The sequence below is a fragment of the Manacus vitellinus genome, unplaced genomic scaffold (genome assembly GCF_001715985.3).
Source record: "Manacus vitellinus isolate BGI_N305 unplaced genomic scaffold, ASM171598v3 scaffold_2_pilon, whole genome shotgun sequence".
NCBI classification, from domain to species: Eukaryota; Metazoa; Chordata; class Aves; order Passeriformes; family Pipridae; genus Manacus; species Manacus vitellinus.
In genome coordinates this window covers 13873153-13887743 of record NW_021940208.1, presented here as the reverse complement: position 1 = coordinate 13887743, position 14591 = coordinate 13873153, and the positions used below count along the sequence as shown (strand labels likewise).

Sequence of the window (14591 nt, the reverse complement as noted above, 5' to 3'; positions counted from 1 at the left end):
TAATAGATGGCAGGGCACATGTTCCTTTGAGCCAACAGTTAGTTAATATTCTTGCAGCCGTATGCCACTTTTGGGAAGCCAGTGGTAGTTTTGTATAGCTCTATGCAAATGCTTGACATTGCGAGGACTGGTTACAGGTCCTGTGGTCTGTCTTGTTCAGCTCTTGTCTAAAAGCTGAACTCATGGGGGCTGGCACCTGCCTTCTAGGAAACCAGTCTCAAGCTATCTTGTCTCAGCCTGTTGCAGTAAATTTTAAATTACTGGCCAATATCTTCTCCTCCTGCTCTGGTGACCTGGATATACTGGAGTTCTTACAATTACTCATGGATGCAAGGGGTAAATGCAGGTGCAGATGGTGACAGGATCACATGGGTGTGCACATATTGCACACAGCACCCTTGGGATGGTAGGGGAATGGGGCAGGATTTGCAGCCCAGGTATTGAAATACCAAGCTGAGGAAGTAGATGGCATGCTGGGTCCTCAGTAGGAGGGAAGAGAGCAGAGGGATGCATTGTGCCCTGGTGTATGCCATGAACTAGGATGCTGGAGGGAATAATCTTTAGTAACTTCTGTCATGCTCAAAGCAGGTAGTGATGTCTCAGAACTACCTGAAATAGCTCTCATTGAAATTAGGGAGACAGGTCACTGCTCAAGCTGCTTTATTGGGCTCTTAGCAGATTCAGTCAGCCTAGCTGCATCCATTGCTCTTTCCACCTTCCAAGAGATGTGTTTATCATCAGTCATAAAATTTAACCTTCCGTATAATTTGTTCTTGGAATCAGGAGAAAAGCACACAAAAAACCTGGAACACACTTGTATCATTCAGTAACAGATTACTCTCCAAAGAGAAAGGATACATTATTATATACATATAAACAGACTGGAGAAAAAGAAAGGAGAAAATATCTATTATTTTAACTAATATTAACTGTTTGTAATCATGGTGGGAACAGACATTGTTTTCCTCTTACTCCTTATCTGTCATTCGAAGTTACTGATTTATTTTCCAATAATTGGCAACCAACTGCAAGTGATAGGTGGTCTGCTTTGCTGCCCTGCTTGTCCTGTGGTGGTCTGGATGGTGGCTTGGTGTGAAGATCTTTGCATGGTAACACAGAAGCAGCTCAGCTTTACCCAGACCATTGTACTATTGGAGCCACTGATACCACTTGTTAATCAGGGTGTATTATAGAGCATCAAAGTGTACAGATTTGTAATTACAACTAATGATGTCCTTATGTCATGGATGCTTTGAGCTGAAAAATGTGAGTGTGTCAGTAATTTAAGCATCAAGTAAAAGCCTGTATTTTAAACTATTTAGAGAGTCTTGTAAGACCTCTGAATCTCCTGGAACATAATGAAATTGAACAGTGTTCTCTGGCAGCTTTGCATTATTTCTTTAAAAACATGTATTTTTATCTGAAGCATTGTTCTAAAGTCAAACTTCAAGTGTTTTTAGGTTTTTGGTTGGTTGGGTTTTTTAACCCAGGTTAATTCTTTTCATATGGGACTTCTAATGTTGGATTTAAAACTCAATGCTAGTCTATACTGATTTTCATTTTTTTTAATATTAGATCAAATCAGGATTTCCTCTACAGAAAAAATATTTATTGTATGAATACCTTACACATAGATTTGGAAATAAAATACTGAAATGTTTGAGCTAATTAGAAATACTTCTAGTATAGAACTGACAAAGTTGAACTTTTACTAGAATAGTTTAAAATGTAATGCTGTTTTTCACTGGCTGAACATTGCTTTTGTCATATGTGTCATTTGACAGAGGTGACTGTAGATGAGAAATAGTCCACTTGAAATTAAACGGTTATTTCTTTAAAATGTAAAGCTTGTACTTAGCAACTGATCAGCAATATACTGTCTCCTGTGCTGATACAGCTTTATTGCATAGAAGAGAAAACCCATATATTATCGTGAAGCCATTATGTTTGATCTGTCTGGGACTTATTTAGCAAGTAAGAATGTTAATTTAGTGTATACTGGCTAAGATAACTAGTTGTCTGGGGGGGTCAAGGTACTGACTTCAGAGGCATTTCTGAACAAAGATGTTGCAGTTGGTGGGTGGATGGCACTGGTCTCAGCTGTTGTATGAGCTTGCATAAATAGTATCATCTCCACTTTAATCTTTCGGGTGTTCAGAGGTAGTGTGCATATTTCTGTTTAACCCCTGGACACTTGCTGGCATGCATGACCCTTTAACAATTCCTATCCCTCTGTCCATCCCTAGCACCTTGGCTCCAAACAGTCTGGGAGGATAGCCAGTAATTGTGAAGTTTTTTGTTAAGAACATCTCTTTAACAGAAAGATGTTTTCATTTCACTGGTATACACTTTCTATTGTGCTTGTTACAGTAGTGTATGGCACACTTCTGAAGTACTACTTGCATCTCCAGTGAGCAATACTTACTCTCTTTTGTGTGCAAAGATGGGTTAACAGATATTAAAACAAATGATGATGGTTACTGGCCTTTGGCATCAGGAAAAAAGCCTTTTTTTTTATATTTAAGAAAACAGCAACAAAGGCTGGAGCCATGTATTTCATAAAGAAGGTTGACTGTTGTGTTTTAGGATAGGCATTTGATTTACCTTACCTTAAATTTTGAGAATGAAAAGGATACTTAAACCTTCGGCCTTCATGAATCTGTCTCTGTGAAATTAGCATGCCTTTTTCTCACTGATTTTTATATTGCTTCGGAGGCATTGTTTTATAAGAGTAGTCTTAAAGATTATTTCTGAGGCTTGTGGATATTGTGCTTTGGAGGGAAGTATCAAAGACCTTTCAAAAATCAGAGGTTTCTGTGGATTCCTCTCAATTTTTTTTGATGAGGGAGAGGGAAAAGATGTAGACGGTGTATTATTGCAAGTGTTGCTTTTGACAAACTTCTGTCACTTCTAGTGCTATAAATTTAATCATTATCAAATACCAACATGGTAAGTGTAGCAAATGCAAAGAAGGACCAAAACAAACTTCAAAGTGATGTGACCTGAACTATTAGATCAATTGAAATAAGTGGAAAGAATCTTCCCTGAAACTAATACCTGTAAAGCCTTGTGCACAGAGAGAGAAAGTAAATGGCAAGGCTGGAAAATGGTTTGCAATAAGTTGGTTTCTGTTTTGTAGTGAAGACTGCACAGGTGCCAGCTTTGATATTGCTCAAATAATTGAGGTTTCTTTTGTGTAAGATGGAGCCCTGATGATTCTGGAGATGGTTCATCCAAGGATCTATATTGCTGAAATTTTGACTTGTTTAGTTTGTGTTAGAAGGAACGGAAGCAATAGTCATATTAAAATGCTAATAAGAAAATTGAAGGACACTGTAGGTGCTATTACATTATTGGACATCTTTTAGTTATATTATTCCCCCTTATTTTTTTTATAGCAAACTTTGGCCTGTTCCATTCTAACGGCGTTGTTGAGCGAGTTCTCAAGTTCAAGTAAAACCAGCAACATTGGACTAAGCATGGAGTTCCATGGTAACTGTAAACGTATATTTCAGGTAAACTAGTTCTGTACTGATATATGATACCTCTCTTTCTAAAATTTAAACACTGAGAAGCAGAAGTACTTTCCTGTGCCAGGTGCATTCAGGTGCACTGTGTCTTTAAAAGCGTTTATTAGAACAAATACTACAAAGGCAGATACTGGCTACTTCAGGAAAACTGATAATGTATTTTTAAAAAACTTGTATCAAGAAGGTGCAATCCCTTTGTGCCCATTTTGTGAATGTAGAGCTACAGATCTTTATGCGGTTGGGCTCTTAATTCCTTGGCTACCAATTGCAAACAAAACGAATACTCTGTGGAACAATGATAGTCTTAAATATAGCTTTGGTTTAAAGCCAAGGAGAGCTATGTATGTATTTAAAAATATTATTGCAGATGGTGTAGTCTGGTTGTCTCAGATGTATTGTTTGGCCAGTCAGAAATGTTTTCGTGAAGCCATTGCTTTAAACTGACTGTTGTGGAACAACTTACCAACTTTTTTTCATGCCAAAGACCAACTCTTTTCCACCAGTTATTTAAAAACATATTGTTTTTTAATCTTTTAACAACTGGCATTTACAGAAGATTTTTTTCATAGTCTTTGCAAATGTAATCAATTGATTTTGGCAAAAGGAGGGGATTCTCACTGACAACTTCAGAATATTTTCTGTATTGTAATGAAAAATAGGGTGAAACCAGAAAATTATTTTCTCTTTAGAAAAAATATTCCTTTTTAATCAGCATTTTAATTAATGACTGAGATACTCAATATATTGTGTTCGTCCTGACTATAGGAGGACGATCTGCGGCAGATCTTCATGCTCACGGTAGAGGTACTTCAGGAATTCAGCAGACGTGAAAACCTCAATGCTCAGATGTCTTCAGTGTTTCAGCGTTATCTTGCACTAGCCAATCAGGTCTTAAGCTGGAACTTCCTTCCTCCAAATTATATCCTTTTTATGTCAGGACTTTTGTTTCTGTTGACTTGGGTCACTTCCTACTGCGTGAGAAGTAAAGTCTTTGAAAGGAGAAAAAAAAGTAAAACTTTATAAACCTTATATTTAGTCCTTGATTTATATTTTCTTCCATGAGTGCTTTTGGTCACCACCATGCTTGCTAACAGAAGCTGCTGTTGCTCTTCATTAAAGTTTTAAAGTATTTTACATAAAAGACAAAACAAACAGAGCAGCCCTGTTACAGGTTCATGGTCTGTCTGGTTTGGTTCAGGGTTGAGGAAATGTGTAATATGCTGCTTTAGTGTAGAACCATATGGTGAAAAGTCTAAGTTCTGTTTAATTTTTATGCAGAGATCTGATCTGTCCTACTTTTCTCCTTCAGAAGAGAAAGGGGCAGGCAAATGTCCGATCTAGGAACATGCATGCTCAACCAACTCCCCATAAAAGAGCATGGTCGTATACTAGAACATAAAATAGATTCTCTTCAGTCTGAAAAAAATGTTTGATAGCTGAAAGAAGAAATGGCATCTCCTTTTAATGCAGGGGCTTCCACTGCTTCCATTTTGACATTTTTGTGATATGTGCTGATTATTAGTCCAGAGAAAGGTGGAGTTGGACAGTAGAGGAGGAAATGGGAATCAGAAGGAGAAAGGGTCTTAGTGAGGGAGAGAAGGAAAAAGATACAAAAATGTTCAGTCCAAAAAATGGGCTAGATGAATATTGTAGAAATATTCAATTACACTCCGTATTTAATAGGGGTTTAAGACAGCATATATAGTACATCATTATAGTACCTCTTTTAATAGCCAGACTGTCTTTAAGAAGCTCAACAAACCTTGCAAGAGCCAAATTTTTTATCTGTTTTATCAACTTTTTTATTAAAATGTTTGAAATGGCTACCAAGTTATACATACTGCAGGAATCTTGATGTTGCCTTCAAATACACTATGAGGGATTTTATTTGCTTTCCTAGTGTGGAAGTCAGAAGGTGATATCTCTGAGGTTTTGTTTTCTTTGAGTCTGTTCATTATACTGCAGGCAGCAAAAGTAAATTTATTTGAAACTGGATATTTCTTAGTTCACATCTGTAAAGCAGAATACCAGTTATATTGGCTATATGGAAGGTGCCATGGATTAAAAGTAAATACCCTGCTTCTGGTTGTCCCTGAAGTGATTTGGCAGAGGTTCAGAGAGGAATTTAGTGCATGTGCCTACAAGATGGACACTGTAGTCAAATTATTGCACCTTATAAAAGTTTTTGGAAGTGGATTTGGGATTTGTAAGAATTCAAATCATGTGTGAACACTTCTTCTAAGCTGTAATCTTAAGTAGAAGGGAAATGCTTTTGTGTTGTGCAGTGGTGATTCCCTCTGAATTTTAGTCTTGCTCTGTACAAACCTCTGATGTAGTCCTAAATACTGATCTTGTTACAGTTTGAAGTGAAGGCTATAGTTCTTCATGAGCTCTTTATCCCAGGCTAAGGTTTGTAGTGGTGGAGCTAAATAGATACAAGTAAGATGGTGAGCCTTGGGAGTTCTAGTTTTTCTTTATACATCCGTATAAATGAAGTTGATTTAGTCTGTAGATAGATGCTACTAAAGAAGTGTTAATAGAAATAGCAATGCAAGCCATACTGCTTCTTAAGGTTAACAATGTTTTCTACTACTTGGCCTACTTTAGATACTACAGTTGTTAGACAAATTCTGGCCATTTCTGGAGATTGGATGGACCTTTAGTGTGAACCACAAGTGCTCTTAATGGGTCTATTTCAAATATTTTCATAATTTCTGATCCGTTTGATACCATCTTTTTGTTTTCTACCACTGGATGTTTCATTTTGCAGTAAGAATTATAGCACCAACTTGGGTCTTCCTGCTCTATGTAGCAACCTGTTTTCACAGAAATTGGAATGTCCTCAATCATCCTTGAGAAATGTGGGTCTCAGCTGCCAAAGATTCAATACCTGTTGGGGTTTACAGCACCATGTTGATCGTATTGTGGCGTAAATCTCTCTTCCTTAAGAAGTCTGGTTTAAAAGTAACTGTTAATTGTTAGCTCATGGGCAGGGAAACTTAACTTGGCTGTAGTTTCTAAATACGTAGCACGTTACATGGAACGTAAGAATTGCTGTGTTGATTGACCGCTTGGCATCCTTTTGGTATCCTCTTTCCAAATCTTGACAGTACATGTGCTGAAGCCATGGGAATAAATTTAGTACTCGAAGCATGGAGTAAATCGATCCATTGTATCCTCAGATATATCGTTTTCCTTTAGTTGGTATTTCCCCTGGCAAGATAGTATTAATTCTCAGTATTCCCTGCAGCGTCACAGTGATCTGCAGTATATTTATGTAATCTTTAGTAAGATTCTTGTACCTTCAAAAAAGGGAAGTAGCATAAATGTGCATTAACTGTACAGTGACCATTGCAAGAGGCAGGTTATTTAAATCCCCAAGTTTGAGAATTGCATCAAAACATAGCACTTCTGAAGAGTTGTGTGCTGTTATGGGACAAGTGTTATAGGATAAGTGTTGCTTTGTTAAATGCAGTCTTGGACAGTGCTGCCACCAGTCCTGACAGAAGACTTGTAATAAGTCTGTATTGTCAATTGCCACCAGGAAAGACAAATTCTGAAATGGCCACCACATCGGAGCAACAAAAGAAGAGAGACTGGGGTCTACCTACTTTCAGATTGGAACTCAGTATTTTTAAAGTGTCTTTGGATGTAGTGCCTGCAATAGGAAGGACATGGCACAGTGACCTTGGAGGCCTCCCTTTGGTCATCTGCAATTTCTCCCATTTCATTTTCTGGCAATCATCTACTGTTATTTTTATGTGCTGCCTTGAGATACTAGTTCACCCGGTGTTTGCGGCTGATTCAGAGATAGTCTGTTGTGGCATGTTGGCTTCTGTACAGTTTCTTTTTTTCAGTGCTGTTACAGTACTGTTAAATATTGTTTACTCAAATAGACCTAGTTTTAACTGCATCTTTTCTTAAATGAATGTTTTTACTAATTAAGGAAGTGCAGGTGATCAGTATTAAGAGGTACAGCCATCTCCTTTACAAGACTGCCTTCATCTATTGCACTAGATAGAAGTTCAAGCTCACTCCTAGTACACTGTGAGTACCCTAAGTCTCTAGTTGGGGAGCTGAATGTTGCTGGATTTTAATGCACCTTGGCATGAACATGTATGTCCTGTGAAGTCAAGATGTAATTATAAATTATATTACTTTACCTCCAAAGGTGTTTCTCCCATCTTCTTGATTTTGGGATTTCTCTGTTCTTGGCAGCCACGTTCTAATGCGCTTTGGATGAATGTCCTCAAATGGAAAAGTTCTTCAGCAGACCATAAGATTTTTGTCCAGCTGTCTCCCATCTACAGACAGGTGTCTGTTATCTGTCATTAGAAGCTGTCATGGAAGTACTTATCCCTTATTCTCTTTAATGTGTAGGTCATAGTACATAAAGAGAAGCTTGAGCTTTAGTTCTTGTTTTGGATTTGGTGCCTTTACTTGTTTGGAGGCAAGCTGGCAAATTTTCTAATAAATGTAGAATAGGGGATTTAAAATGCAGGTTATGTAAACCTAATGAGTTGCACTGTGCTAATATGCATCGTTACCATTCCATTGAAGTTAATGGTGCAATGGGAGTTGTATGAACTGACTGAAGCTTTTGTCTGATCTGAACATTTTTGTGTGTGTTCCTTGGCTGCACAGTTAAAGGAAGAAAGCTTTTCATATCTCTGTTTTGAAAATGTCTTTTAAACCTCAAGCCAGAATGAGACACCTGTCTGGGAGATTCTGTGAACCATACCGTTCTGCAGACTTTCAAGATCTGAACTCAGTCCAACCCAGATTGGAAGCATCTGTTGCACATAATGGAAGTGCATGAAAACCACACAGAATGCTCCAGAAAACTCGAGATTTTGTTTTGGGAAGTTATTCAAGTTGGCATTGCTGCTGAAAAAACGCCCTGCCTTATCACCTCCCATGAGCATGATACTGAGCAGGGAACCACCTGGCATGGGGGTGTTTTTTTTATCGGGTCATGGTCCCCAGCTTGATTTGCTGCATAGCTACAGAAAGGATTCAACCTGTACCAAAGAGTTACAACACAGATTTCTTCAGCAGCACAGCTGCTTTTCATAGGCCTTGTTTTTAGCAGCCTGGAATTATCCTGAATTTACTACAACAGCCTGTCCTTATCTAAAAAATGAAGGGTTGGGGCATTGTCCTGGCTATTGTTTGGGATATAAAGAAAAATTCAGTGTAACTGAAATAGCTGTATTTATGAAACTGCAAAAGAGAGCTGCATTTTACTTTTCTTAGACTTACCACTTTTAGGTGAAAACTGACCTGACTTTGAAATCCTTGATGTTTATAAATTATTTCTAGGGTACTATATGTTTTCTTGGCAATCCTTTCTAGCAACTTTTTAAGACAACATTGGGCAAAAGCAGTAAGATTGATGGGTCCCCTGAATTTGATCACAATTGCACTAAAGATACTTATATTGATACTGAACTTTTTAACTACTAGTCTTTCATCATTTAGGTTTTCCTGAATGAATTTTGAAATCAGGTTGCAATGTAAGAGCATCTTAGTAATCACCATTTTTATGAAGGGGAGCTGATGTTCTGCTCGCTTGCCCCAGTAGTTTAATTTTCCAGTTTTTTAAGGATAGTCATCAGCATCCTAGATGGCAGCCACTATGACTTGTAAGCCGCATCTGCATGGCAACTACTTGTGCATAGGTGCTTTAAATGCAAATTAGGCTTGGGGTGATTAGCTTGCATACCATTAACTGTATAACCATAGCAGCAGAATGTACCAGGAATTGGTGAATCCACTTGGGTGGTCATGAGCCTTGGTACTGGAATGGCTAAACTGCTAGGGGCTCTGGGATTGGCCAGGTTTAAAATTAGCTTGGGTGTTCCTACACTTCCTCCCCCTGTTGCTGCAATCTGAGTCCAGTGTCTCCAACACAAAATACTGTTTCATTCTCATGGTAGTTAAGAATACTTGTGTTTAATAATTAAATATTTAAGCATATGTTCCTTGTCCTGGTTCCTGCATGTATTTGCCAAGAGTGTAAGGTATGGAAAGGTCTGTGAGGAATTTCTCCATAGGGGGCAGCAAGCCTCTGCATCAGTTTTAGGCAGTTGCTCCTTGGACTCATCCCATGTTCTTGGCTGACTAGCTAGAAAGGCAGAGGAGGTCTTAAAAATCCGAATAAAATCAGTATGTTAACAGTGTATGGCAGATCTCCAAGCACTTACCTTTCTAATGCAGTTTTTTAATTGTAAAATGCAAGTCTGAGACTGGCACAAAGCTGTCCAGAGATATTTCAAACAACAAAGGTAAAGTGATTAAAATAACTTTTAAGAAAGATATTTGGACCTTAGCACTCCGGGAGCTTTTCCTCCATTTCTGAGATGTTCTTCACTCCTGTGGACAAATTTGTGAATGGGATTCTAGCAGGAGAAATCTCAGCTTTGATTATTGAGTTCCAAACTTACTACTTTGTGGAAGAACAAGACTTGCCTCTCTTAGGGAAAGAGACTGTGGGGTCCATTCTCAGATACTGGAATTTGTAGCAAGTACTGAAGTGAAACATTATAATCCCTCATGGCTGCCTTAGGATATGAAATATTCTGATATGCATCTTCACTGATCAGACCCTTCCTGGGACAGAGGCTAAGAGTGGGAGGAAAACTCCACATTTGCTGGTCTTTTATTTTCTTAATATGTTTCTCCAAGAAGCACATAAAACCTCGAACTTTGTTTTCTAAATTAGTTTTAAAAATTTGTAAGTTTAAAAAGACTACTCGTATTTTTCCAGCTCATGAAACAAAACCAAGCATAATGTCTACATGCATAAATTTAGCAAAGATAAAAGAAAATCTCTCTTTAAACATTATGGTCTTCTCCTTTTCCTCTCTAGACACTAATAGTGAGCATATGAGCCTTATCATACATGAAGGCATCTAGTTATATTCTTATGCTTTTCAGAAGCGTTTGGTTCACGTTATTGAATAATCTGTTCTGATTCATGCAGAAGATTCTACTCTCTGAAGGAATCAGTGCCTTAAGCCTTGCAAAATAGGTAAAACTTTGACATGCTTTTGGTAGCTATTTCCTAGCCTGAATTTCCATGTCATTCAACGTGAATTGTAGTAAGAGTTAATAATTCCTCAGTTGAACTAGGAATGTTAGAAGCATTTGTATTATTACCAGAAGTGGTTTACAAATGTTTTTCATTTTAGAAACAAATAGAAAACCCCCCGAACTCTCCAGGATGTCACGGTAGACTGATCTATGCTTATCATAAATCTCTATTAAAAGTCTAAATCATAAGTCTAAGCTTGAGTGCTTAGAAAAAAAGTGTTGTTCTAGTACTGTACTTTTTGTTTCTTCATAAGTATTGAGAAGTAAATTAATTTTGGGTGATGAAGACTGCATTTGTCCTGTGTAACCCATGTACTCAGGTAATTAGTGCCATTTTTTTCAGATTTGGCATAACTAGACTGCTGCTAATAAGGCTGAACCATAGCACAGTATAAACTGGGGTATTTCTTGGCAGCAAGCATCTCCACAGCCAACTTCTGGTAATGTTTGCATACATTTAGTACGTGATGGAAAATGGGTTCAAGATCTCCATTGATAGGTGGAGGCATAATTTGTGATGTTCAGTGAACAGATATTTTACCCACAAATCTCCTATTGTCAGATGTGTCATCAGTCCATTAGCGTGAGAAACAGGACTAAAAATAACAGGATAGGGCTGCTAAATAGTGAGCCTTGTTAAAATAGTGACAGCAAACTAGCCCTTCTTTCATTCCACATGAAAAGTGTTTTGTAGCTGATCCCCTCTGTGGGCTCAACCTAGCAAAGAACAAATTTATTTTAAGAGATCGATATTGTATCTGTGATTGTCTTCTGATATTGGTATGTTCACAGCAAAGGGCATTCTTGTCAGTAAATGGTTTTAAAATACCATTTTGACTAAAACATTCCACATGAAAAGGAAAAAAAGACATATCTTAATTTGCCAGGTAAAATTAGTTTTAATTTGTAATATTGTTCCTGATAAAGCATGTTTACTTGTGATAATTTCATGCCCATATTTTAATTTTTATTTTTTTTTCCACTGGGGAGAACCCCAAACCATTTTTGATCACTTAAATTGTGTCTGTCTCTCAGAGGGAAGTAAAATAGAAAGTTCTGTAATTTTTAGCGTTTCTCCGTTTGAAAGAATGCAGATCTGGTATGGTTCAACATACACTGATAATTTTTAAAACTGTGAAACTGGTTTTGTTTTACACTAATGTGAAAATATCTGATTGTTCTTAGGCAGTATAACGTGCTGACAGAAGTTCTGGACACATAGCACCAGTGAAGGTACACTTGGTACTGTGCTGTGGAAAAAAACCCTTTTTTGGAATGTGGTTTTGCACAGTTTTGTTAGGAATTTTGTTTTGTGGCAGAACTCAGAAGACACATGTAACTAAACTAAAAGTGTGCATCCCATGTTTTGACACAATTCTTCTTATTAAACTAGATGCTTACTTTAAATATTATTCCCTCAAACAAAACCCATCGAAAGTTAAGGGGTCTACTGTCTTGCATGATACCATTGTAGAATTAATTTTTTTCTAGACATAGAAATAGGTTTTTATACACATTTTTTTATAATACCTGATTACTTACAGTACAAAAGTTAATGCAGTTCATTACCAGTAAGTAAATTACGTGCAGCTGAACATGCTGTTACTTACTCTGACGGTTGGGTTAGAAAGGGATCAAGGAGGATAATGTAGGGTTTAAGAAAGACAAATAAAACGTAAGTTGCTGAGTTAAAGCGTTTTTACTACTACTTGGATTGGGTGGTGTCACAAAAGGAAGCACTTCAGAAATCTTTGAACGCTCTTCTGTGTGACCAGACTGACAAAGAATTGAACCTGCTTGTTTAAATATTTTTGCTTACGTCTCTGTTTTTTCTGTACTAGAACATTTGCAGAATTTTGTAAATTAAGTTATGCCAAAATATGTGGTGAGAGCTGAAATGAGTGCAGTAAAATCATGGCTTCACAGTGTGCTCATTTTTCACATGCATCTCTTACAAACATGTTTAATATGACGATGCCTTGTGCTGTCTTATGCTTTTGTTCTCAGTGTGATTAGAAAACGTAGATTCATGCAGAGCTAACATATCTGTATTCTGTGATGCATATTTGGCTATTTAGAAAAATAGGATATAGATTTCAATGAGCTATCTTTAGCTATGGTAAGACCTTTTTAAAAGCTGCCAGGAAAATTTTTTAGAAAATTATTTCCTATTTTGCATAAATTTTAACACCTGTTAATGGCGGTCGCTTTTTTCCCTTCTCGCTGTGTCGCATTAGACACCCTGGTTATCAAAGTGATCGTATCGCTATGGTATGTCTCATAATTATGATCAAACTGTTATCTAACATTCCTGGAGCATTCTTTTTTTCAATACTTAATACCTTTTATTCCTTGGCCTCATGCATGAATTATGCTGTGTATGTGAAGAGGCTTAAAGTTTGTTTCCATTACATTCTTTCTGAATGGATCCTGTTGTATCTAGGATTTTTTTAAAGCCAAGTAGGAATGTTATTGTTGACCTTGACACCAGATAACTGGGCAGACATTATATAGCTATGTTTGAATCCTCACAAAATGTGATGCTAAAGCCAACAGAATCCTGGCGCGAGACTCTCCTGGACAGCAGAGTTATGGAGCTTTTCTTTACAGTAAGTTTCTTTCTTCAACTTTCATAGTCCAGACCACAGGGAAAGCAGCTCCTTCCTGTTCTAAAACTGTATTGTTGGACTCTTCCTTTTGCATCAGGTAGGACTGATTCTGTTAAATTCAGCTTGCTTATCAAAGCAGACAGAAGGATTGTCTTTTTCCTAGGTTTGAATATATATTTTGCCTATTAATTGTTTTAAATTGATAACCATTAGCTAAAGAAAAAGGTATTATAGTTATCTAAACTTTTTTACATTTAATGCTTTTGGACGTATTCTCATCAGACAAAACCAAGCCTGATGAGCAGTAGTAGAGTATATCTTTCAGATAAGTGTAAGGGCTCTCAGAAAAGATCAAATGAGCAGTTTGTGTTTGTAGATCTTAAAACATTTACTCAAGGGAACAGCTGAAAATAAATAATGTAGTTGTAGTTTTCTAGCCAGTTTCAGCATACAGAATTCTCTACCTCTTTCCTCAGCACAAAGTAAATCCAAACAAGTTAAAATAGAAAATAAGCTAGAGGGATGAGGAAGAAGTAGTGTTGAGAGAGGGGAACTCAATTTCCTTAACTTAAAAACCCTACAGTTTTAAAAATGGATAAAACTAGTATTGTTTTCTTTCTGTAACTGTTGGGAGAAGTTTGTAGTTATTGCTCAGCAAGGACTTAACTGCAGCAGCAAGATATATTGACTTATAAATTCATTTACTATGCGATTTAACTTACATTACATCTCTTGGGACCTGAGAATTCAGCATTGTCATGCTTTTTTCATTTTTGCAAAGCAGAGAAATGATGTGCTCGAAACTTGGACAAAGTTGTCATTAGACAATGTGAATTTAACTCTCTAGTGCTGCTTGACAGTATGTTTGGATATATGTCCTTACTTTATAGGATTTTTTGATAAATTTAATTTTTTTTAAAACTTGCAATAAAAGTAAAGATTTATCTGTTCCAGTAGTTTTGAAAAGGTGAAAAAAATCACTGGCAGAACTCTTAGCAGCTACACACAATCTGAACAGCTGTCTAGACTATCCAGACAGTTGCTACTGTCAGCTGTGAACCTCCACATGCAAATAACTTTTTGGCTTACATGTGAACCCTTCCTCATTTAATAGTATGAACTTGTCAGAGTTAGGTATCCGTTTCCTTGGTTGGTTTACAGTTACTGATTTGTGATAAGAAAAAAAAATTTGAATAATATACAGATTTGTTTTAGTACATTTGCGTGTTACTTAATAGTAACCAAAGCTTGCCTGTGCTTCACTGAACACTAGCCAGGGCAGTATGCTGTCTGTTTTGGTTTTAGATTCCTGATTTGCAGTGGTTGAGCCTTGTAGTAGTAGCTTGCTGTTTGAAGT

General features: G+C 37.1%; 1 protein-coding gene across 1 annotated transcript in view; it reads left to right on the top strand.

The window, feature by feature from the left end:
- The window catches only part of XPO4 (exportin 4), a 74039-nt gene that overhangs the window by 32869 nt on the left and 26579 nt on the right, over window positions 1-14591 (top strand). The window contains exons 5-7 of the mRNA XM_018071321.2: window positions 3399-3515; window positions 4296-4449; window positions 13122-13234. Coding sequence (XP_017926810.1) covers window positions 3399-3515; window positions 4296-4449; window positions 13122-13234 — 384 coding nt within the window. The remainder of the gene's footprint in view (window positions 1-3398; window positions 3516-4295; window positions 4450-13121; window positions 13235-14591) is intronic.